This window comes from Trichosporon asahii (genome assembly GCF_000293215.1).
Source record: "Trichosporon asahii var. asahii CBS 2479 unplaced genomic scaffold scaffold00071, whole genome shotgun sequence".
In the NCBI taxonomy this organism is placed as follows: domain Eukaryota; kingdom Fungi; phylum Basidiomycota; class Tremellomycetes; order Trichosporonales; family Trichosporonaceae; genus Trichosporon; species Trichosporon asahii.
Window position 1 is genome coordinate 1178725 of NW_014040854.1, and position 24133 is coordinate 1202857.

Here is a 24133-nt window from a genome sequence, read left to right on the forward strand (position 1 = left end):
CAGTGGCATCCTATACCACTCCCCAATCAGGCTTCTTGGGAGCCGGAGCCTGCGCCGCGGCCCAGAGCTTCTGCGTGTGCGCCTGTGTCTCCATCGAGGCCGAGGTGGACATCCGCGCAGACGCACTCAGAGGCGGAGAGCGTAACGGCGGTAGGGATGGAGATCTGGCTCCAGTGATCGACGGTGCCTTTGTCGACGGGGGTTTCATCGATCCAGGTCGCACCGTGGTCGCAGCTGATTTGACGCTGGGCGACTTGAACGACGCGGGCCGCACAGAGCTGATAGATCCAGGTCGCTGGGGCGGCAGAGGCTTCAGATCCTCCAGACCGTGCGCGCGGCCCTTCCACTCCTCGAGCTTGCGCTCGCACTGGCGGACATAGTCCAGGAGCACGGGCAAGTTCTCGGGCGTCAAGGCAATCACGGTTTCGTCACGTCCAGGCCCAGTGTCCGAGCGGGAGCGGGGCGTCTTGTCCTCTGCGGGCGCAAGCCCGTTCGTCGCAGGGCGGTTGACCGGCGAACTGGCAGTGCGTCCGGGAGAAGCCTCAGACGGGTGACCCAAGCCCAGTACTCGGGAGCGCAGACGCAGCGTCGCATCGTCAACCGACGCAACACTGCCATTGGGCGGAGGCGTGCGAGGCACACGAGGGTCAGAGCTGGTGCGCACAGGAGAGGCTGGGGGAGACTCGACGCCGAGTTGCCCATACTCGCCTGCTCTTCCTGTCTTCAAGCGCGCCAGTGCCGGAATCGATGGCGGCCGCGATAATCCAGTCTGCGACGAGGTGTGCGAGCTCGGCGGCTCCTGCACAGGGGTCAATGGAGCACCGCTTGTGGGCGACTTGACGAGCTCAGACCAGTTGCCAGAGCCTCCACGGAAAATGCCTCTGAGGCTGGGGCGACGCCGCTTGTCCTTCGATGGGGATCCGTTGCTAAGCCGCATACTACTTCGACTTGTGCCTGTGCGTGTCCCGAAAGACTCGCTCGTGCCCGTGGTGATAGTCGGTGACGTCGGAGGAGACTGGGGGTACGCGTCTGCGGCGGCAAGGTTTAAGGGAGGGGGCCGTGACCCACGGCGGCCAGCGCGACCAGCATCTGCAGTGGCTGGCGGTTGCGAGGCCTTGTTTCCGCCCTTCAGACCACGGAGGAAGTCGCGCAGTCCGGCAAGCCCAGATCGGCTGCGGGGTTGCGGTCGACCTATTGTCGAGGCAGCTTGAGGCTGGGCGTTGACCGCAGGGGGATCAGCGAAGGAAGGCCGCTTTTGTCCGGTCGCAGTGTCCAGTAAGGCCGCAGCGTTGTGACGGGGCTGCGTGTGGTGGTTTGTCGGCATGGGAGGCATCGATTGGTGAGCGTGACGTCGGCTAGCCGTCATGCCCCAGATCGTCTCGGCTTGTCTGTGATCGACAGAAGGAACAACAGATTCGCTCGCCTCAACGGGTGTTCGAAGCATGGTGCGGAGTACCTCGAGCTGGCGCTTGGACAGGTCGTGCCGCCCTGCGGACCCAAACCTCTGGCGCGGCGGTCCATTGATCATGGTGAACACGTCGCCGTCCTCCTGTTGGTAATTCTGCAGCACGGACCGAGCAGCCGAGCTGGAACCTGACAAAGACCGTAAAGCCTCACCGGCGGCTCGAGCGTCGTTGGCGGCCAAGGTGATGCGCCTCAATCGGACCGACTCTGGCTCCTCTTCCTCTTGCTGCGTGCCAGTAGAGCCCACCTCAATGAGCACTGTGGCCATTTCCCACCACTGGGCGTATTCGTTCTCGAGGTCCACGAAAAGGCGCGTGTCGTCCGCGGTACCGTTCTGCAGCACGCTGTTGCAGACGCGCTCGTGAGACTCAACAAGTGACTTGAGGGCTGTGTGTTAGATCGCTCTATGCTAGGCATATCTTACATTGTACACCTCCAGCAAACTTCTTGACCGACGTGATCCCGCGTTTCAGCTCTTTCTGCTTTGCGAGCACATTGTCCGGAATGACGAAATCTTGCTGCGACCGCCTCTTGGCCTGCTTCGGGGTAGCGTCTGCGGCTCCATCAGAGTTAGACGCACCGCCGAAGGAGAAGGCAGTGTTGAGCTGTCCCGCACCACCGGTGCCTGGCTCGTGACTGGCAGCCTTCTTCCTCGCAACCGAGCTACTGGGTCGCGGGTCGGACGGGAAAGCGGTCTTCCCACGAGACGGCGGCTCAGCACTGCCGTTCGTGTGCCCGAGCATGGCTTCCGGCTTAGACGGCGATCCAGAGACCGTCTCCAGCGAGGGGCCGTGCTTCTCGTCGTTGGAACCCTGCCCGAATTTCCATCCACCGGACAGCCGTCTACCGTGTTTCTTGGAGAAGGAGGTGATGCGCTTCAGCGTTGAAGACTTTTCCGACTCGTGCGAAGCGGTACTGGACGGATCGGATGAGAGCCTCTGCTGCACCGATTTCCGCGACATGGAGGACACATTCGAGGGGCGAGGGGCTTCGGTCGAAGCAGCCTCATTCATCTCCCGTAAGCCACTGCTGACGCTGGTCGACTGTCTGACGCGAGGCACGGGCATCGTGATAGGAGTAACCTTGCTCTTTGTGCGACCAGTCACTACACTCTCCTCGGTCTCGGTGTCGCTGTTATCCGTAGGGAAGGTCTCGACCGCTAACGGACTCGGGCTAGTCTGAGACTGCGCCTGGAACGAGGTGACTGAACCGGCGAGCGTGCGCTGGCGATACGGCGAGCTCGGTGTTGTTGACGGTAAATGGAAGCCAGGCGAGAACGTGCGAGGGAGCTCGTCGGACGACTCGACAGGCTTCGGCTCGACGTGCTTTAAGGGGCTCGGCTTCCGCTGATTCTGAGACTGGGTGGTGACCGTAGAGGTCGTGCGAAGGCGCGGCTGGGGCGTAGCGTCGCCGATAAGGTTGACAGAAGACGAAGACATTGTCGCATTCAGTCCATTCAGCTGTTGCAGCGACGGCTGCTTGGCAAGAGGCGATCCAGTGCTTGCCATGGACGATGCCGGCATCTGAGTTAAAGACACAGTGCTGTCCGGACCGAAAGTGACCGAGTATGGCGTGTGGATCGTCGGTCCGACAGGCGAGCTGATAGAGCTGATCTCCTTGTGGGGCGCTTTTGGCGAGGCAGATGCGTGAGCAGCGAGGTTGCTTGACGATCGCCGAATCATCGCCGACAATCGCTTGGTTGCACCCTGCTTAGAGGTGGCGGCTGACGATGGCGTTGATTGTTGAGAGGATGAGACGGACCACGCAGCTGAGGATGAGCTGGGAGTCCGCATGTTTGGGGGGAGCGGGGGCACGGGCGGAGCTTCCGTCGTCTTCCGCGACGACAGGGCCGCCGAGAACGATGACCGTTTGCGTAAGTCGGGCGAGGAATCTGGTTCGTTAGCTATGCTGCCCAAACAAACACACGGTTCCTGGTTACTCACTAGAGTTTGAGGGAGAGTTCGCACCAGCAGACAGCCGTTTCCAGAAGTTGCTGAAGCCTTTCTTAGATGACTTGAGCTGCTCCGTGGACTGCGAGTGCGAGAGCTCTGGGGAACCGAAGGACTTGGACGCTGTCCGCCGCCTGATCGGGCTGGCCGCTCGTTGATTCTGTGGAGTGCTGGGGGCGGCCGCCGACACTGCCCTCTGGCCGGAGTTACCCTCAAGCTTGGCACGCGCGACCGCGTGGGACGAAAGCCGTTCCATTTCAGCAAGGTTTGGTGAGCTCTTATGCCCGGGCGAATGCCGCAGCTGAGGGTCGCGCACAGGTGACGAGTTCAGCCCGACGGCGGACTGTCGCTTGCCCAGTCGATTCCGTCCAGGCGTCGTCGGGATAGGAAGAGCGGAGGTGCGATGGAGAGAGGCATTGCTGGGGAGGGTAGGGGAATGTGAGGGAGATGAGCGCGGGGGCGACCTCGGCGGTTGAAGATGAGCTGGCGATGCGAGCATGACCGACCCGCGATTGCGCGGAGTGTTGGCGTATGTTGCCGCCATTATCCTCGAGCCTGGCAGGTCCCAGTCCTCATCCGACTCGTCGCTGGAATCCAACCGGATAGGAAACGCGTTTGTTCGTGATCCGGAGCGTGATACACCGAGACCAAGCGCGTTGTAGTTTGACGATGACGACGAGCCTTTCCGGCTTGGTGACTGGTCGTGTTGCGAGTACAAGTGTTGTTGTTGATGGCGCGAAGACGGTTTCGGTTTGGGAGGGGCTGGTGTCGAGCCTTCGATGTCAAAGTCAAAGTCGTCGTCCCAGATTTCAGCCGCGACTGCTGCTGACTGTGACCTCCGGGAAGAGGATGGGCCAGCAGAAGAAGACGCCATGACAGCGGCTCTTTTGAAAAAGAGTGACTCGCGAACAGGTTTCGTGTCGAGAGAGTGGGTAACAGGATGAACGCGGCGAACGCGGCGGCGGCGGCGGGAGTCGAGCGCGACCTGGCAGGCTGTCGGGGATTGGGTTACAGGTTATATGGGTTGGAAGCACCTAGTTCCCGTGCCGCAGGTTGAATGACAGGGGTCGACGTTTGGGATCCAGCGCTGGCGACAGCGGACGACAAGGGACTCTGGTTTTCGGCGGTGCGCGCTAAGCAAGGGGTTGCAAGGAGAAGAGACGTCGACGTTTTATCGTTGTATTGTCGCAGAGTTGGCCTGGGGAGAAGGAGAGGGAGGGATGCAGTCGAATGTTTGCGTTTCTGTGCACGACGACAGAATCGAGGGCCGAGGGACGACCAGGGGTCGCCTGTTAACTTTGTTACCGCTGTTGGTCGGAGGATCCCTTCCGAGATCCCACAGCAGCGCAATGTCCTGGGCCTATCTGGAGATTAGACCAGGAGTTAGGAGCCAGGGGGCGAGTGCCGTCGGTAGATGATGGAGTTGCTGATGTCGTGGTCGTACGTGAGTGTGAAACTCGGAGGGTATGCTAAACGCAACAAATGACGCGCAGTGGTGGACAAGACGGGACAGGATGCAGGATGGGCGAGGGGCGATGGGCAGGCAGGCGGGGCCGGGTTGGGTAATGTGAAAGGCCGAGAGTTGTCACGAGAGGTGAGGGTGGGTGACACGACTGGCCGACTGGTCGACTGGCTGGCTGGCCACCGCTGTGTCTGCCTGTGCTGCCTGCCGAGCTGGGGGGGGGGGGGATTGTTTTGATTGGGTTCCGCGAGTGCACCGCCAGTGCTTGGTCGGGTCGATCGAACAAAGTAAGCTCTGGGAGCGGGCGTTGGTTCACAGCTGATGATGCTTGATGCTTAGATGGATCGATCCGCCTTAAGCTCGGATGGAAGAGCGTCGTATGTTTAGGTGTATCGGGTGGATGGTCTGGACAGAGCAGCATGCAGCACGCTTGGAGTCGCAGGAGGGAGGACGCGGGGGGCGATGGGCTGGATGTTGTTGGATTTCGTTGGATCCTGGGATCCTGCCGAGGCCGATTGGCTGGGCGGCGGTGTTTACGGCTGGCGCGCGCGGCGCGCGCTCCCCTCTGACGCTCCTGGGTGTCCATCACTGTCCGCCCCTCTTACCCCCGCACATCATCCCCTCAGTGCCTGCCAGCGTCCATTGCTCTCGGTTTCCAGTACTCACGATCGGCCAATCCAGCGCCCTCGCTGACCTCGTCACTCCCTGCGGCCCTGCATACTCTTCCCCCCCCCCCCGCCTGGAGCACGCAGGCCTTAACTCGACGCTGGGACTCGGCGCTGGCAACAGGCCGTTCCTTACTCACGTTCCTTTCATCTAGTTCCTACCCAGCAAACCAACGTACTCAGGATCCACTCAGCCAGTCCGACGCCCAGACCCTGATGTCCAGGGACCAACCCCGAATGCGAACAGCAAACCATTCAGATCAACTTCTAACACAATTCACTCTCCCTGCCTCCACCCCTTGCATCCCTTGGTCCACCAGGCGAGCCAGACCCATCCATCGCCCAGAAGTCTCGTCGTGGGCCGGGAGCCGCGGTAGAACGAACTGCGATGTGCCAACCAACGCACGACTTGGCAGATCATCACCAGAACATCGGCTCTCGGGAGTCACGAATCGCGATCTTCGAAACCAACACGCATGTCGCGGACCTCACGGATCGCGGAGCTGACAGCGGGTGCAACCTTACGCTCCCTAATCCTCCTTAACAAGAAGGCACGCACCTTTTTCCGCGAATTGTCCAACGAGCCTATCCGAAGTGGAAAGTTCATCAGGAAGCAATGCGTTCAAGCGCACGCAGACGCAAAGAAGGGCACGAAAAGGAAGACACCCGCTCATTCCGTACCCACTCTTGAAAGAGTGCATAATCCTGGCATTCTGCGCTTCTTTCTCGTTAAGCGTACGACGCCCTCCAGACAGGCGCGATACGAAGCAGCGAAACCCTGCTGGCTTCCAGACGCGTCTTCTCTGTGCGGTCGCCGAGTATGCTATATCACGTGAAGGACAAGACACCCACTCTTGCAGTGGGCTGAAAGCTGTCGAGGACTCGCAATATTAACGTTATAAGCTCCAAGGATGATCTCAGTCTCCAGAGTTAGAGAGCTGCATAATCAGAGCTTGAGGGATACCCTGATGGATTCTACTGCCCTCGGCCGAGCAAGTGCCAGCCTTTGTGAGATCGACAACTGGCCTATCTTGCGGCGTGTGAGTTTAGGGGGGTTGACAGAGTTCTACCTGGAAAGTTAATGCGAACGAAGATGAATCAGAACAGACGTGCGTCAGACCGATTCGTGACGTTACGAGCCGTAGTCCTGGTTCGTACCGAATGAGGACGCGCCCTCTGTCGGACTGAACGCTCATAGACCTTCAAAGGCCGAAGCACACCAGAGGCAATTCAGAGGCAGCGGTCCGCAACCTTATGCCGGCCGCCCGCGGACATTGCCACCGAGCACCTGATCGTCCCATCGAATGGACCGCCGACGGCGTTATCGATAGTGCGTACTTGTAATGTACGGGAGCCCCAGAATTAGAAGCAATGCCGGCCAGCGAGCTTGACTGCTATGACCCCAGGTAAGCTTGACTGATGTTACTAAACGGAGACTTCAGCGGACGCAGTCTCGAAGCCTGAAGTCTGAAGATTGGCGTCTAATCAGTTGTGATGAGTTATCAGTCGATAGAAGCTCCGAATGCCGATGATGATGATGCCTTCAATGGTACAACAAACATGTGTCCTCTTTTATCGTCAGTCTCACAGCTCCTTTCCCTGCTGTCCGAGTCCGAAGGCTGCCTTCCATCCGCCCGCGCGAGCGACCTTCCCCGAAACTCGTGTCCACCAAGCACTGTTGAGCCATAGCAAGAGCACGACAGCGATTCCGACTGAAGTCAGCTAGACCACCGTAAATCAGCGCACAGAGAACGTACGCCCGCTTGTGTGAGCGAGGTTGTTCGAGTTTCGGGCCAGCCTTCATGCTGGCGACGAGCCCACCGCCGACAGCGTGTCGTAGTCGTTCCTCCTCTGGGTTTCTGTGGGCGGTGGCGCGCGCCTGCATTCTTCGATATCGCAGTGGCTGCTGCGTTGCGGAGAGCACCTCGGCCTCATCGTTGATCTCGTCTACTTCCACTTGAACGTCGGCGTCAGAAGCGTTCGAGGAAGACGATACTGAGGAGGCGAAGGAAGCCGATCGGGAGCGGGTTGTCGTCATTGTGGCATCGCTGAGATTAGCTTCAACGCAGGTGCTGGCTGTAAGCTCGCTGTGAGACTTACAAGTTAGGCATCCGCGGTGGTGTGTGGAATGTCGACCAAAATCATGTCCGTCGATCTGCGGTCGTGACGTCGTGTGGAGGCGTAAAGTGGAGGAAGGCAAGTGGAAGCCGCTTTATCCGGGTATAGCGGGATGTGCGCTGTGCCAGTGGTCGAACAATCAGAGCTCTCAAGAGCTCAGTCGCAGACCACTCCACATGCTCTAAATCGACGAACACAGTCACGGCGAGTGAACAATGAAGCCCGGCCAAGGAGATGTATAGATACTTTCTGACCGTGCATTACAATCTACAGATGCAGTACAGATGGGGAATTAGGCACGTGATGGGGTCGTTCGATCGGCTTCGAGCTCGGAGTTGCCCACCACCAACGTCGGCCCTCAACACTTGGTGCCTACGACGAAGTAACGAAGGGGAAACAAGCAGATTCACAGCGATATGTGCTCTCATCGAGTTCAAGCCTGCGCCCTTTCCTGTTCTGTCAGTTCATTTCCAGTCTCCCTAACTTACCTCAAAGAGCTTGAGCACCTCGTCACGCTTGAACATACGCGCGGTGTCGATTGCGCTCGGCGTGCCCTTGTTCGGATCGGCGCCTCCTTCGAGAAGTGCCTTGACCACGTCGTCGTGGAGCTTGAACACTGCGCCAGCGAGGGGAGTCTGTCCGCGGTCGTTCGGGCGATCGACATCGGCGCCCTTCTTCAGCAGCTCGCGCACGAGCTCCGCGTGTCCCGCGTATGCGGCGAGCATGAGAAGCGTGTTTCCGTCGTGGTTCGTGAGGTTTGGCGGGATACCGTTCTCGACGTACGTGATCAGCGTCATGTCGCCTTTGCGGGCCATGTTGAAGAGCCGGGTCGCGAGCTCGATCGCCTCGGGCGGGAGCGAGGAAGCAGTCGGCTTGGACGGGTCAGAAGCTTGAGCGGGCGTACCAGGCTGCGCGTGGGCGACCGGGCAGCCCCCAGAAGCAGATTGCTGACCCGAGACGGGGCAGCCGCCGGTCGCGGACTGCTGGCCAGAAACTGGGCAAGCACCACCAGCGGCTTGTTGCCCAGAAACGGGGCAGGCGCCAGAGGCGGATTGTTGTCCAGAGACGGGACAAGCGCCAGTAGCAGACTGCTGGCCAGAGACGGGACACTTGGCTCCGGTGGACATGGTGGACGATGGATGAAGATGAGTAGAGAAGCGAGAATCGCAGTGACTACCGGCTTGTACTTATCATGGTGGTCCGGCTAAAGCACCCTGATGTCATACATGAGCGGCTGAAACCGATCGGCGAATGTCTGCGCTCGCACTGGTCCAGTCAACCACAGCGTTTGTTTTCGTCAGACCTTCCCTCCACTTCACACCTCCAAACTTCTGCCTGCCTTTCGTCACTGGCGCCGCTGCGCCGCTCGCCATCATGCAGCGGCCAGGACAGTGAGAGCTCTCTTGACTACGCAAGCTGACTTGCAGTAAAATCAACACGCGGGAGCCGAATCCCAACGAGTGCGCTTTGGGTCAGCCGCGCTCACTGACGTCAGGTACATTACCTTCATCCGCGCACTCGACAACAAGAAGAACAAGGAGGTGAGCTGCACCTCCATTCTCCCAGGCTAACAGCAGGAAGCGGAGCAGTTGCTCAAGTCGATTGGTGCGGGAAGGCGTGGGTCTGAGCTGACGATCAGCGGCTCAAGTGAAACGCATCATGGAGAAGCGCTTCATGCTCGTGGGCACCCTGGAGGAGGCTGAGTACAACGGAGTGGTAAGCCGTGCTGGAGTGCATGGATTCTGATCGCAGTTTGCTGGCAGGAACTGGAACCATGGACAGGTGAGCTGGACGAGATAGCGAGCGCTGATGGTAGAACATCGAGCTGGTCCTCCGCCGTCCCAACGGCTCATTCTATCCACCATCCTACCTCATATCTGTCATGTGTCACGAGGTGGGTTGTCCGGTGTTGCGTGAGCTGACAACAGATGGCGCACATCACTGTGAGCTGAGCTGACTCAACTTTCCACTGACAGCAGCACATGAACCACGGCAAGGAGTTTCAGCAGGTGTGCGCCTTCCTCATGCGTGAGCTAACAGCAGCTGAACAAAGACATCAAAGCAGACGTTGCTAGGATGCAGAATCAGGGGAACTACGGTGACGGTGCGTCGGCTGCTGGGCGAATTGCTGACGCCGAGGCTTCTACTCTGATGGGAAGAGGTTGAAGGACGGGGCGCTGCTCGGCGCAGAGGGTTTGAGTGCGTTTCCGCAGCAGTCTGCCGCTAACCAGCAGAACCAACCGAGATTCCCGAGTATCTCTGCGGTGTCAGTCACAGTGATGCTCGGAAGGCAACACGACCTCGTGGTCGAGGTCCTCGAAGCAGCCGCGCTCCTGGTCTCGTCAAAGGCGAAGCTTCTCACCGATCCGGGCGCCAGACCGAGTACCGTCGCAAAGCCGGTCGTCGCAACAATGCCGACATGGGCGAAGGAGGAAGTCGCCTGGATGGTAGACGAGGTGGGTTCTCATGACGTTTCAAGGGCTGACAGGCAGAGATTACAAAGGAAGACCGTGCACGACGGAAAGAGCGGGTCGATCAACTCGTGGAGAGATATGTCCGTGACGGCTACAAGCTGTCAACTGCAAGGACCAAGGCAAACAAGCAGTTTGACGAAGAAAACCCTTGGTTCAAGCAGGGGAGCTCGCATGGCAAACAGTGAGTCCGACTTGTAGATTGCAAGCTTATATAACAGGGCCAAATCGAAGTCTGCAGCAGAACTTCGCGCCGAGGCTGCCGAACGGCGCCTTGCGGCGCTCAACCCTAAGGAGGAGGCTGATGAGGAGGAAGAAGATGAGCTAGTCTCTAAGGAAGACGAAAAGCCGACGATCTTCTTCGACGATAGCGACAATTCCGACGATGACGACATTGAGGTAATTGATCCTCACCTCTCAGTCAAGGAGCGGAAAAGACAGCTCGAGTCTGAGATGACTTCTGATGAGCGCAGTGGGCTAAAGAGCGATTGGTGGCAGGAGTTTAAGGATCTTCTGAGCCCTGACGCAGGTCGCCCATCAACGTCTCGGCAAACACCATTCTGGGAGCAGGACAGCAGCGAAGATAACACCGACGTCTACGTTCCTCCCTCTTCGTCAGCCGCGAAACGTAAGGCTGAGGCGGACTCGAGATCTTCTCGGAGTCCGAAAAAAGCAGCGGTTACGGCAACTCCGACCCCCGACTTCAGCGCAGCCAATATTGTTCGTGAAGAACGCCTCAGGGCACTGGGGCTTTCGGCAACATCATCAGGAAGCACTGCCCGTACCCTCGGAGGGAGCGGCGAGGGTTGGGGGCGCACAAGCGGTGCCGCCTCCAGGACTACCCTCAATGACGTCGGACGTTCATCCAAGCCTCTGTCGCCCAGCAACATCAAAACCGTCAAGCTTGAAAGCGGCGCCCAAGGATGGCAGTGCCATGCCTGCACCTATATCAATCATGCCGACCAGGGGCGGTGTGGTGAGTGGCGGTGGGGGAATGACCTGACCTCAGAAATGTGCCAAACTCGTCCGGATAGCAGCCAGGCGTAGTGCTTCAGCACAAATGACAGACGCCGCTGTCGGACTGGAGCTGGCGTGCGCAACCGATGCCGCGCCAGTGAATACGTAGAGTCTCCATCCAGCTCAACATCATGTGTAGCAATATTCATGCACTATCATGTATTATAGACTTAAATGCGTTGACACGATCTGGGAGCAGAATGCAGACAAGAGGGAGATGGGAGGGAAGAGGTGGTCGCTCGGTTGGGTCGGGAGGTTGAAGAGGTTGAGAGGGTGAGACAGGGTCCAGGAAGCGATTTAGGCCAGCTGAGGAATGGACGCCAGCGACCCATGCCTAACGTGTCAATAGGGTCTGGCGTTGGCAGAAGCACCAATCAACAATCACGCCTCGCTGCAGGCGTAGCCAGGCGGACAGTCGCGCCAGTCCACCGACCCGCCAGCGCGCCTTGCGTAGGATCCACGAGCCCGCCCGCCCAGCGCCCGGTGTGCCAGCATCCGCCCAGCGCGCCCAGAGGCCAGAGACCATGCAGGCAGAGGCACCGCTCTGTGGACCGGGGAACCGTGGACGGTCGACCACGAACTTGACCCCTCACACTTGTGCACGCGTACGCTGTGACTCTGACCACCACACCGACGCAACCTCCTCGCTCTACCTTGCAACAAACTCCCTTTCCACTTCCCTTCTTCATCCATCCGCCCCTCCCTCTCTCTTCCGATCCTCGCCGTTCACCCCACGACTTCGATCAAAAGGACGGCTGTCGTCGAGCGTGTCGCTCCCTCCCCTTTCCTCCCTTTTCAGCATCCACAACTCCCCCCAGCGTATTCGCTCTCGCTCTCGCTCTCGGACCACCCTCAATCCGTTACAGCCCGCGAGTCGTTGCCCCTACCTACCCATACAAGCCCCACGACGCGCCGGCACAGTCTCAATCTCGACTCACTTACGTCTCTTTTGTGCCATCACGCATACCCGCTCTCCCAATCTGCGCAAGCTATCTCACGACCAATACAGCTCACGACTCTCTCTCTACATTTTGTCATATCTGAACGTGCTCCCCGAGCCTTGCTGTCAAAATGGTGAGTTTGTGTCGCCCGATCAGTCGCAGCTTTCCCTCATGGATCACTGCCCAATTCTCCTGCACCTCGCACGCCCCTATAATGCAGCACGGCATGGACACCCTCTCTGCGCACGCGCATCCCGTTGTCTCGTGTCAATGTCCACACCATCAGAATCGACCGCTTGATTCTGCGGCATCCGCTCTGGTTTGGCGGTGTCGACTTGGACCGCTGAATGAGAGGCGCTGTTCCGTCTACGTCGCGCCTCACTCGCTCCTCCACAATAGACGCTGACATGGTTTCGCAGCCTCCTTCATCAGACCCAAGAATCAACCAGCTACGCACGAAAATCGAGTCGGAGCGCCGCAACCTCGAGGGTGCGAAGGCTGTGATGCGTGCGGTCGAGGCGTCGAGTGGGAATGAAATGGTCATCCAGCAGGCGCAAAACGAGGTCCGAACCGCTCAGGCGTCGATCCGTTTCCTGGAGGATGAGCTGGCGAGGCTGCAGTTGGCTGCGAACGCTGGCCCGAGCAGCAGCTCCTCCGCTAACAACGGCCAACCTTCCCACGGATCTGCTTCGTCGCAGTTGGCACGTCCGCAGGTCCCCGGTTCCGGTCCTACGCAGCCTCTCAACTCCAACCGCGAGCTCCCTCCTACCCCGAGCGCCAACACAAACTCGAGCAAGCCTCACACGCAGCTCGACCTTCTGAGGTACGATGCGCCGCTCACGGGATACAAGATCACGCACATGCTCAACCAGCTCGAGGCCAAGCTTCAGCTCGAGAACCAGTACAAGACGGGTATCGAGAAGATGGCTAATGCGTACCGGATGGAAGGCGACCGACGACTTCGTACTGAGACGGATTTGAAGCGCGCCGAATCTGAGGGCAAGATCCAGCTTTTGAAGAAAGCAAAGGGACGGTATGAGCGACTTGCCGAGTTCGGAGCTGTCGATGAGGTCGACGAGGACCTTGTTCCAGACTTCAAACGCAAGGAAGCGCTGCGCAAGCCGATCTCGGGAAGGCTGCAGATCACGCTCAAGTCAGCGCGTGACTTGAACCACCGCACCCTCTCTCGGCGGTCCTCGCGGGCTGTCGAGACGACTGTTGTCGTCAAAGTTGAGGGCACGATGGCCTGGCGGTCCATGATGTCGCGTAACGACCGATGGTTCGAAAATATCGAGATTCCCGTCACCAAGGCCAACGAGGTCGAGATTACCATCTACGATAACATCGGCGGTGACGACACAACACCGATCGGTATGCTCTGGCTGCGCGTGTCTGACCTCATGGAGGCCCTTCGTCGGCAGAAGGTGGCGCGCGAGGAGGCTTCGAACACGGACTGGGTCACGGCCGACAAGGCCGCCACGATCGGTGGACGGCCAGGTGCGGCCCCCGAGTCGGCCACTCTGCACCAGAACAACCCCCGTCCGTTTGGTGGCGCGGGTCCTACCGACCCCGGAGGTGATGGAATCGACGGATGGTGGGCTGTGGAGCCTGCCGGTGCTCTCAACATGCGCCTGGACTTCAGTGAGTTTGCTGCCGGACTTTCGCTAACTGCCTTCAGTCAAGGACAATGCCGGTGCCGGTCGTCGCCCGTACGAAGCTCTCGGTCGTCAGGGTGCCGTCAAGAAGCGCAAGGGTGACGTGCATGAGATGAACGGACACAAGTTCGTTCAGCGCCAGTTCTACCAGCCCATAATGTGTGCTCTGTGTCGTGAACTGCTTCTCACCGGAGAAGGTTACCAGTGCGAGGACTGTCGGTATGCCTGTCACAAGCGGTGCTACCCCAAGGTCGTCACCAAATGTATCTCCAAACCCGCTACCGACGGGGAGGGAGACGAGGAGAAGATCAACCACCGTATCCCGCACCGTTTCCAGCCCTACACCAACATTACTGCCAACTGGTGTTCGCACTGTGGTTACATGCTGCCGTTTGGCCGCAAGAATGCCTACAAGTGTTCCGAGTGTGGTCTCACTTGTCACCAGTCGTGTGCCCACCTCATTCCCGACTTCTGTGGTATGACCATGGAGATGGCCAACACGCTGCTGAAGAATCTGCGCGAGATTGGCGACAGGAGCAAGGTCAAGCCTGCCCGCCCGGGCCACTCTCACTCCTCGTCCACCTCGTACTCGCCGGCGCCGGTCATTGTTCAGCCTCCGAAGGCGGAGGCGCCCTACACACCTTCGGCTCCGGCCAAGCCCGAGCTCCCCGGCAAGCAGCTTCCTGCCCCGCCAACTCAGCAGCAGCAGCAGCTCCGTCCCCAGCCTCCGACAACGTCGTCCCGCCCTAGCATGGAGGGCCGACCGAGCTATGAGACCCGCCCCAGCTACGACCAGCGTCCCAGCTTCGACGGCCGCCCTGACATTCCCAATGTTACTACGGGACCGCACGGCACCCCGCAGAAGGCTGTGGGACAGGCTACCGCTCAGCTGCCGGCTATCTACCAGCCCCCGGCGCCGGCTCCTCCCAAGCAGCCCAGTGGCTACCGCCCTCCTGCACCCGCCCCGCTCGGCGTGTCTCAACCTCCCCTTACCGCTCCCCAGGTCGCGTACAACAAGCCTGTTGCTCCCCCTGTCCAGCAGCAGCAGCAGCAGCAGCAGCACGTTGCCCCGCGTAAGAAGCGCATCGGTCTCGACGACTTCAACTTCCTCGCAGTCCTGGGTAAGGGCAACTTCGGAAAGGTCATGCTCGCCGAGGAGCGTCAGACTACAAACCTCTACGCCATCAAGGTGCTCAAGAAGGAGTTCATCATTGAGAACGACGAAGTCGAGAGCACGCAGTCCGAGAAGCGCGTGTTCCTCGCTGCTGCGGAGGAGCGTCACCCCTTCCTGCTCGGCCTGCACTCGTGTTTCCAGACGGAGACACGTGTCTACTTCGTCATGGAGTACGTTTCCGGCGGTGACCTGATGCTCCACATCCAGCGTCGCCAGTTCACCCTCCGTCAGGCCAAGTTCTACGCCTGTGAGGTCCTTCTCGCTCTCGAGTACTTCCACTCCAAGGGCATCATCTACCGTGACCTGAAGCTCGACAACATCCTTCTCACCCTCGACGGCCACGTCAAGGTTGCGGACTACGGTCTGTGCAAGGAAGGCATGCACTACGGCCAGACGACTAGCACGTTCTGTGGAACGCCGGAGTTCATGGCTCCCGAGATTCTCCAGGAGCAGCCTTACGGCCGCGCCGTCGACTGGTGGGCCTTTGGTGTGCTCACCTACGAGATGCTTCTCGGTCAGTCTCCCTTCCGTGGAGAGGACGAGGACGAAATCTTCGACGCCATTATCGAGGACGAGCCCCTCTACCCCATCACCATGCCCCGCGAGGCGGTCAGCCTGCTCCAGAAGCTGCTCACTCGTGACCCCCAGCGTCGTCTCGGTGCTGGACCTGATGGCGCCTTGGAGATCAAGCGTCACCAGTTCTTCGCCGACGTCAACTTTGACGACGTTTACAACAAGCGCATCCCCCCGCCCTACTTCCCCACCATCGGCAACGCCACCGACACCTCGAACTTCGACAAGGAGTTCACTCGCGAGCAGCCTACGCTCACCCCTGTTCATACTCAACTGACGGCGCAAGATCAGGCCGAGTTCGCCGGATTCTCCTGGGTAAGTACAGCTGGCTTGACCTGGCTTTAGCTGACGTCCAGATTGCTCCCTGGGCTGCTGCTCAGTAGAATCGTCTTCAATCGCTTTGATATGACGCGTTTATATACATTTCCTTTATTTTCGATCAAACGATACCGAGGGGGCAGGAGGTGCGGATAGGAGTTTAATATTACCCATTGGGATGGAAGTGGGTGTTAGAATAGTAAAGATAGCATGCACGTGTGCCAAGATGCTGCTACGTGTCAGGCAGTGCGATGTCGCGATGTCTGCAGCATTGGAATGAGATCTGGCAGCGGACGTGGTCTGGACAAGAAGAACGAAGTGCGGGGTCGATCGCAATCTGATTCCGGTACGGTATCTTGTGTTGGTGCCTGCCGCATGACATCAATCTGAGGACGGCGCGTGAGGTGACCATCCTTGCTCCACCTTTCGACCTGATCACCAGCGCACACGCTCAGAACGCCCTCAACCTCCTAGGCGAGGGGGAAGCACGATGGCGGAGAACATTCTCGGCCTACTTCTCGTGGCCAACTCGTCGAAGGAGCGGTACATCTTTCGATACCCACCAGACGCGACATCACCGCTAGACCGTCTCTCGAACCCAATCTACGCGAAGGAGACCATCACGGCGAAGGATCCTGTTCCGGACGGACGACCACAGTTCTTCGGACATCATCGGCGTATCCGCAGTGGCTCGCGCACCTTCAAGGGGCCGACGGTATGGTCGTCGAACGCGAGCGGAACGAGTCGGCGCGAGGATGGGCGGCCGCGAACGATCGGCGACGACAGCGACACGGGCTCGGCGCTGCTGAGCTTGGGCGGCTCAATACACAGCTGGACCAACGAGATAGGCTCGGACCGCTCCTCTTCCAGCAGCAGCACGGGGAGCGACTCTGACTCTGATGGGTTATTCGACGTCGGGCCGATGCGGCGGAGCATCAGATCCCTCTCGAGCGGGACAGACAGCAGCGGCAAGCCCGGCAGCGCGACTCCGGGACCACACCCCGTGCACCCGAAACCGTTCACCGAGATTGTGGAGAGCGACAAGACGTTTAGGAGACACTCGACAATCGACTCGGACGTCACGGCCAAGGAGCGGCGGCATCAGAAGCGGCTCACGCCCGCCGAGGTCGAGGCGCAGTACAACACGACGCTCGGATACAGTCTCGACTTTCTCGCGGACCTGCTCTCTCCGCCGCGCTCGTCGTGCCACAAGAAGTTTGAGGTCACTGTCGACGAGATCTGCTTCATCGGGCATCCGGTGTGCTGCGGGCCGGACGGCAAGTGGTCCTTCCCCTCTGACGACGACAGCGAGGAGGAAGGCGTGCCCCGTGCTCGAGGAAGGCGGATGAACGACAGCAGCACGAAACCGACGCCGCAAGAGTCTCTGACGAACATTGCCGAGGAGCCGCGGCGGGCGCGGAGTAGCGCAACCCTCACGGACCAGATGGAGGTGCTCGCGACGCCTGGCAGCTCGGCGACAGCTTCGCCGTCAACCCCACCGTCGCGGCGCGACACGATGGTCGTGCCGAAGAAGGACAACAAGGAGGAGGAGGACATTCCGCAGCTGCAAATGTTCCATCTCGTGCTGATTGTCGACAAGCCCGACCCACGTCCGGGACAGGACACGGAGCAGATGCTCGAGCAGATTTACCGCGAGATTGCGTTCAAGTGGAGCGCGGCCGCGTTTGCGATGCAAGTACGCGAGAACTGGGTCGCGCGGCAGGCGAGGGATCTCTCGCGTATCCGTGAGAAGGACATTCAGGAGGGTAAGCTGCCTTCCCATCGCTGAGCTGACAGCAGGCACACCGGTCGACGACTGCCTCAGGGAGTGCATCGAAAAGACGGAAATGGCCAAGTCGCTGCACGAGGTGTACGGCGCAATCCACCACATGCGCACCAAGCCGATCAACACGCTCTTCCAGTCTTTGCCCGTCACTGCCACGGTGAATGTGGGGAGTATCCCGATCTCGATCGTCTTCCCGCCTAGGAAGAAGGATGACGACGACGCCGAGTCGAGCGAGTCCTCCGACAGCGACGACGAGTGGCATGGTCTTGTCGTCGGACCGAGTGGCGAGCTCGTTCGCAAACTCCCAGAACAAGAGGTGCATCCCTGGCAGACGCTGCTTATTCTCGAGGATGACGAGGCGCAGACACACCGCAAGGAGCAGCCTGTGCGCCGTGACTCCCGCTCCGAACGAGAGCAGGACGAACTCGTTCGCTCCCTCATCCGCGCCTGCGACATTTCCAAGCCGTAAGCTAAGTTTCGCCCCTTCGTAGCTGACATCAGACTGCACGAAATAGCGCATCTACTGCGGTACGACCTCGAGGGCATCGTCTTCCCGCTCGTGAAAGAGCTAGTGCAGAACCGCCGCGCGATCCTCGTCGACGTCGTGAATGTGCGCTTGCGCACAATCCTGGCCCCGACAAGCGTCAGCGAGCACGTCCGCAGTCTGAACCAGCACAGTATCCGGTTCCAATTCGCGTTCCCGACACTCCCGCCCCTCCTCCAATTTATAAGCATGATCTCCGTCGAGCCCGTGCCCTTCCGCGACCTCTTGCCGGCCGAGGCGCAAGCCGACGTGGTCAAGCGCGACCCGTACCTCCGCGCCATAACCTGGCTGCTGAAGAACGACCTCGTGCGCCAGCTGCACGTGTACGCGCGCGTGATAGCGAGCAGCGCAGTGAAGGAGGCGGCGTGGCGCAAACTGTGGCAGCGGCGGAGAGCCAGATGGCTCCGCGCCCAGCGGGCGAGGAAGGCGAGCCACGGCTCGAGTGGACCCGGGGACGAGCGCCCCAAGCGGCCAAGCATGAGCGGCGGCGTATCTGGCAGCTTCACGCTGGCGTCGGACATGACGAGCCCGAAGGGCGACTTGGGGCTGGGCACGCCGCGCGCAGAGCCCGGCAACCCCCTCGGGACGGGGTATGCGAACCGCGTGCCCCGCTCCCCGCTCGTGCTGAGGGGCAAGGGGCTGGCGCAGACCGCTGTCGTGGTGGAAGAGGACGAGGCGGACGACCTCGCGGCAGAGTACTCCTCCGAGCTGGAGATGGACTCTGATCTCGACGGCGACCACGGGCACGGGCACGGACACGAGGACGATGAGCTGGGCGACGAGGATTTCGAAAACCTGCAACAACCCAAAAAGTCTTCTATTCCCAAGTTTGGCAGCAGCTTCATCCTCAAACCGGCAAAGGCGCAGAAGGACGAACAGCGCTGGCTGCGCGTCATTCGCGAGACTGTGCCTGATCCCATTGCCCAGAGCCGCTTCGACCTGTGCGTGCAGTACTTTGACGGCGTGACTAGCTTTGAGGAGATCATGTACCGCACCTCGCTCAGTCGGAGGGAGGTTGACCGCATCGCGCTCATATTCAAGGACCACGTGAGTTGTCTAGACGCTTTTGGAGAGAACTGACAGACAGATTATGATTTCGATCAACTGAGGTGGTTGGTCCGCGTTGTAACGACTTTAATTACTATACACTTTCTGCATACATACCACTGTGGGCTTAGGATATACACATGGAGAGAATGGGGGAGGGGGAGTATGCTATGCTTGCGGTCTATAGACAGGGCTCGCCTATGGAGTGGACGGCGGGCCCGTGCGCGCCTCTGCTTGCGCCTATGCGCCACTGCGCTTCTGCTCGCGCAGCTAGCGCAGCTCACGCCTTGTCAGCAGTAGGCGTGAGCGTGCCCTTTGGCGTGCTCGCCAGCGTGCCGCCAATGGGCAAGGGGAGGTTCGCATTCGAGTTGGAGCGGGAGGGGTTCTTGCTCTGGTTGGCGGACGCGGTGGCCGACGCATTCGCAGACGTGCTCGCGCTGACGGTGACATTGGGGGGCGGTGGGATCTCGGTTTTCAGAACACGCGTCGTCTTCTTCTTGGGGTTGGGCGCATTCTGGTTCTCGCTCATGTAGAAGCGGCGGAGGAGCATGATGGCCTCCTCGCGGTAATATCCGCCCACGGCCTCAAAGGACACGTTCGTGTCGAGCATGCTCGAGGTCGAGACGTCGAGCACGGACCCGCACCCGCCGAAGCGGTCGTTGCCGCAGCCATACACCACGCGCCCGATGCCGACCTGCCGCAGCGCCGAGGCGCACATGACGCACGGCTCGACCGTCACGTACAGCGTGATCTGGGAGAGGGGGGGAGGGTTGAAGGGCAGCAGGTGGTCGATCGCCTCGAGCTCGGCGTGCAGCGTCGCCTGTATGTCAGCTGGAGCTCCTGGCAGGCACAGCGGTGGGAAGGGAAGACTTACGTTGCGCCACTCGTTGGTGCGGTTACGGGCACGCGCGATCGCCTTGCCGTCGCGCACGAACACGCAGCCGACGGGCACCTCCTCGTTGTCGAGTGCTTCCTCGGCCTGGAGTCAGCTGAAAACCAACAGACGCCTAGCTGTCCTGGCTATCTGCATTTGTGGGAGGAACACATGCGCCCCGCCCCTCCTCGCTGGCAAGCGCAGCAGACACCTTCCCCCAAAGGAAGACACACTCACCATAACGAGGGCCTCGCGCATCCAGCCGAGGTCGACTTCGTCCTGGTCCTCGGGCGCGATGTAGACTGCCTTGTTCATTGTGTCGGCTCCGTCTGTCAGAGTCGTGTGGGTGATGGGGGTGATGACGGGGATCGAGAAACGAGGCAAGAAGAGATCAATGCGCAATGGCTGCAAGGGTGCCAGATAGCCGGTTCGTAAATATCGGGAGGGGTGGCGAGCGGAGTGTGGCTGATGTCCGAGCTTGCACGTGACCCATTCCGAACGACGATCCTTTACAGGATCGTTGCAGGGTTGTGAAGCCGCCGGATGAGTGAACCGAGTGAACCGAGTGAACCTTCGCTTGAATTGGCGGTTTCACTGGACGCGTCATGCTCATCCATCCTAAACGAGCTGAAATCTAGACATCACAAAGGTGCATTCACACGAAGAGGGTTAAAGACACACAGAGCGTACGGGATACGGAAGCGTAGGAACTAGGAGATACCGACAGGCGGGACAGGGAGGAATCTATTCAGTCGAAGATGAGGACATGAGAGCACGTCTGGTCTATTCTTTTGGTCGAGTCGACAGCTTACTCGACGAGGGTCAACTCCTTTGTCCTGTTCTTCGCGTACAGGTCCTTGTACTTGTCCCAGATGCGCACGAGCTCGTCAATGTACTGCTTCTGGACCTCGTGGATCTGCTCCGTCGTCGGGTTCGTGCACTGCTCGACCTTGATCGGGCGCCCGATCACGCTCACGATCGGATGCCGGAACGGCATCAGGCCATAGTTGTAGTTGAAGATGCCGCGGCCGTGGAAGAGCGGCAGCGTGAAGCCGAACAGCGCCTGGAACTTCTTCTGCAGCTTGTACACCTTGGAGCCCTTCTCGTTGGCGAGCTGGTCGTAGATGTCGTTCTCGCCGAAGGAGAAGACCGGCACGAGGTCGGCGCCTTCCCGCATCGCGACCTTGATGAAGCCGAGGCGCTTCTTCAGCGTCAGGTCAAACGTGCCGGGGTGCGCCGACAGAGACTCGGCGGCGCCTCCGACGACAATCGTGATGGCGTTTCCGGGGCCGAGCTTCAGAATGTTCTTGCACGCGCGCTTCGAGACGGACGAAATACCATGGAGCATGAGCAGGTCACGGTACACCGGGATCTTGAAGTTGGAGTCTGCTGGTTAGCTAGGGTTGGATACAACAGCTACTCACCAAGAGTCAGGAGATGCGGCTTGATGCCCGGGAAGTACTCTGAGAAGCCGGTGGCCTCTGAACCAAACGTCGCGACGGCACCCATTCCGATGATGCCGTGCGGGTGGTAGCCAAAGACATACGTCCTGTCGGCCGGGAGGTCCTCCTCCTTCACAATGCTGCAAGGGTAGTACTCTGTCTGTCAGTTCCACGCAAGACCGGAGAACTCACGAGCAAAGTACTTCCACAGAAAGAAGCGGCGGGCCCATTCCTCCGGCCTACCGCCGCGGTACTGCGCCTTGTCGATGAAGAGGACCCAGATCGTGTACGGGATGACGATCGGCCAGAGGAAGGGGAGGGAGCTGGGAGGAGTCAGCAAACGACTCCTTTCTGCCTAAACACAACAGCTACGCCAGGAACACGATGTCATCGAGTTGCCGGACAGTTGTGCGTTTCGTTTCAGGAAAGGGACGACGGTTCGGCCACAAGGGCTAGGGACCCGAGCTTTTTCGGGGGCCATGACTACGAGGTCGTCATGGTTGTGCCAATCATAGCCGGTGTACCCGTTCCCGCTCGTACTCACAGAGCGAAGAAGTAGATGATGAGGGAGAGCGGCATGAGGAGCGCCCATGTCGCGACGGCGGCCGTCTGTAATCGGCGGTGTGGAGGAATGTGGAGGGGGGCAAACCTAGGACGTTAGCGGGACATTTGGACCGACGGTCAATTGCGCGCGGGGGGTTATCTGCACCGCGTGTGCCGGAGGAGCTCCGGATCAGCAGCAGCGCGGATGTGTACGGGCGCAAGAGAGGGGCACAAAATGCCTCAATGGGGCTTCTCCACTGTGCGCCGGATCGAGTGCGACAGACTGATCAGCCTGGCGTGGGAGTGCGCCTTTCGACCGAGAGCTGAGGCTGGGAACAACTCACTGGATCTGGACGGGACGGGGGATGTTGATGTCGGGGAGCTTGAGGGCGTCGAGGAGCGGGCTCTTGGCGCTCTTGGTGCTGCTGAGGCTCTGCGTCTTGGAGTGTTTCCGGTTGCGTGGCTTCGTCTTGGTCTTGAGGGAGAGCTGGCTGTGCTCAATCTCGGGAGAGTGCGGCGCGCTGCCGTGGTTTCCGTTCAGATGCAGCAGGCTCGGGGCGCGGGACATGCCGTCCTCGAAAGGGAGAAGCTTTGGGACGGACTGGGGAGGCCCTGGGTGAAGCGTAGCCTGAGTCCAGAGTCGTTGTCGGGGAGGGGGCTGAAGTGGCCCGCCGGCGAGGACGGGGAGGACGTCTCGGACGCCATTTGGGTGGGTGAGTAAGGAGTGTGGTGTGGTTGGGATGAGTGATTGAGGAAAGGTGAGAGTGATGCAAAAGTGAGGCGGGCGGATGAGGAGGGGAGGGAGGGAGGGGAAATGACGAGGGGGTGGACGATAAGTGCAAGTTGAGATGAGGACTAAGGAGCAGGTTGGTTGCACACACAGGCTGTAGGCTGGGCCGGCGGGGCTAAGGGCTAGTGAGTGCTAAGGGCTAGGCTCAGGCTGGGTGATGCGGGGTCAGGTCTGCGACTTAGGGCGGGTCACTACTCGCTGGCTGGGTGTAATGGCGTCGCCCTATGTCGCGCCCTAATACATTGGCTCAACAGGCTCTGGGAACCGACCAAGCCTTTGCACTGTTCGAGGCGTCACTTTGTCAGGTCCCAATTTTCAGCCCGGCCCGTCGCGTTCTGCCTCTTTCCAAGGCATCCTTGTAGCCTGGCTAGCCTGGCAGGAGCCCACCCTCAGTCCCTTTGCCCTCCCAAAACCCTATGCCTGCTGATCACATCCACGATCCACGCTCGTCTGCGCTCATCTCTCTAAGCTATGCATGCGCTAACTCGTCAGTCCACCCCCTTGCAGTCCGCCCATGACCCCGTCGTGCATCGCTAGTCCGTACTCCCTCTCATGGACACGGACGCCCGATCGCCCTCTCGCCGCAAGCAGCTAGATCCCACCCACGTTCGGCAACTTGCTGAAACGCCTGAAACGTTTGCCATTTGTCCCAGAGAGACATCCTGGCATGCCTGGGCATGTCGCGATCTTGGAGGTGGCGCACTTTTTCGCTCCCGGCCACCCGGCCACCCCGGGGGGGTCCATAACCTGCTGCGGCGGTGCTCCAAACAAGGCTGCGATGCTAACATGTTCGTCTGCATGACATCTGCATGACATTGCAGCGAAAAGTTTTTGCATGCAGGAAGAGAGAGAGAGAGTAGCGAGATGAACGCGGCACTTGTTCTTCAATGGGAGCCGTTCAACATGTTGAGAAAACACCCGTTCAACACACGACGCCCTCGACTCCGTCCTCATGTTCAGGGCACTCCGAACCACGCCTCCGACCACGATGCCGCCCACGCACCGATACGGAGCAGAGCTATAGCCGCAGAACCTATCTTGCACATGGGTAAGACCAACTTGTGTGCATGGTAGCCGTAGATAAATAGTTGCGAAAAAGTTGCGTGATGGCCGTAGATTGTGGGACGTTGAGCCACTTTTTGTTCTGCGAAGCGATTCTCGTCTCGTCGCTGCGTGCGATAGTGTGTGAACTCTTGTAGATGGAGACCGTTCCTGTCGGGAGCTAGGACTGGTAGACTGTCCGGATGTGCGTCCGTCCACTGATCCTCTGACTACGGAAGAGGTTAGCGCTCCCTTTTTC

At 59.7% G+C, this 24133-nt stretch overlaps 7 protein-coding genes across 7 annotated transcripts; 2 read left to right on the top strand and 5 right to left on the bottom strand.

The window, feature by feature from the left end:
- Positions 1-10: 10 nt before the first annotated feature.
- On the bottom strand, positions 11-4287 carry A1Q1_05347 (uncharacterized protein; the record flags this gene model as incomplete). The annotated part of the gene is made up of 3 exons (XM_014322079.1): positions 11-1851; positions 1889-3355; positions 3408-4287. The coding sequence occupies 3 exons, from the start codon at positions 4285-4287 to the stop codon at positions 11-13; spliced, it is 4188 nt and encodes a 1395-aa protein (XP_014177554.1).
- A 2837-nt stretch (positions 4288-7124) lies between these two features.
- A1Q1_05348 (uncharacterized protein) lies at positions 7125-7578 on the bottom strand (the record flags this gene model as incomplete). The annotated part of the gene is made up of 2 exons (XM_014322080.1): positions 7125-7215; positions 7298-7578. The coding sequence occupies 2 exons, from the start codon at positions 7576-7578 to the stop codon at positions 7125-7127; spliced, it is 372 nt and encodes a 123-aa protein (XP_014177555.1).
- Positions 7579-8091: 513 nt separating this feature from the next.
- On the bottom strand, positions 8092-8785 carry A1Q1_05349 (ankyrin domain-containing protein; the record flags this gene model as incomplete). Its single annotated transcript, XM_014322081.1, has 2 exons — positions 8092-8109; positions 8147-8785. 2 exons carry the CDS (start codon positions 8783-8785, stop codon positions 8092-8094), a joined length of 657 nt encoding a protein of 218 aa, XP_014177556.1.
- A 532-nt stretch (positions 8786-9317) lies between these two features.
- On the top strand, positions 9318-11255 carry A1Q1_05350 (uncharacterized protein; the record flags this gene model as incomplete). The annotated part of the gene is made up of 7 exons (XM_014322082.1): positions 9318-9374; positions 9422-9571; positions 9635-9667; positions 9724-9762; positions 9818-10313; positions 10371-11105; positions 11164-11255. The coding sequence occupies 7 exons, from the start codon at positions 9318-9320 to the stop codon at positions 11253-11255; spliced, it is 1602 nt and encodes a 533-aa protein (XP_014177557.1).
- A 1239-nt stretch (positions 11256-12494) lies between these two features.
- On the top strand, positions 12495-19217 carry A1Q1_05351 (protein kinase C; the record flags this gene model as incomplete). The annotated part of the gene is made up of 6 exons (XM_014322083.1): positions 12495-13728; positions 13766-15804; positions 16250-17552; positions 17608-18058; positions 18109-18579; positions 18638-19217. The coding sequence occupies 6 exons, from the start codon at positions 12495-12497 to the stop codon at positions 19215-19217; spliced, it is 6078 nt and encodes a 2025-aa protein (XP_014177558.1).
- Positions 19218-19464: 247 nt separating this feature from the next.
- A1Q1_05352 (tRNA specific adenosine deaminase) lies at positions 19465-20373 on the bottom strand (the record flags this gene model as incomplete). Its single annotated transcript, XM_014322084.1, has 3 exons — positions 19465-20004; positions 20059-20163; positions 20296-20373. The coding sequence occupies 3 exons, from the start codon at positions 20371-20373 to the stop codon at positions 19465-19467; spliced, it is 723 nt and encodes a 240-aa protein (XP_014177559.1).
- Positions 20374-20768: 395 nt separating this feature from the next.
- A1Q1_05353 (diacylglycerol O-acyltransferase) lies at positions 20769-22748 on the bottom strand (the record flags this gene model as incomplete). The annotated part of the gene is made up of 6 exons (XM_014322085.1): positions 20769-20802; positions 20871-21444; positions 21693-21823; positions 22045-22149; positions 22388-22564; positions 22642-22748. The coding sequence occupies 6 exons, from the start codon at positions 22746-22748 to the stop codon at positions 20769-20771; spliced, it is 1128 nt and encodes a 375-aa protein (XP_014177560.1).
- Between the last annotated feature and the right edge of the window lie 1385 nt (positions 22749-24133).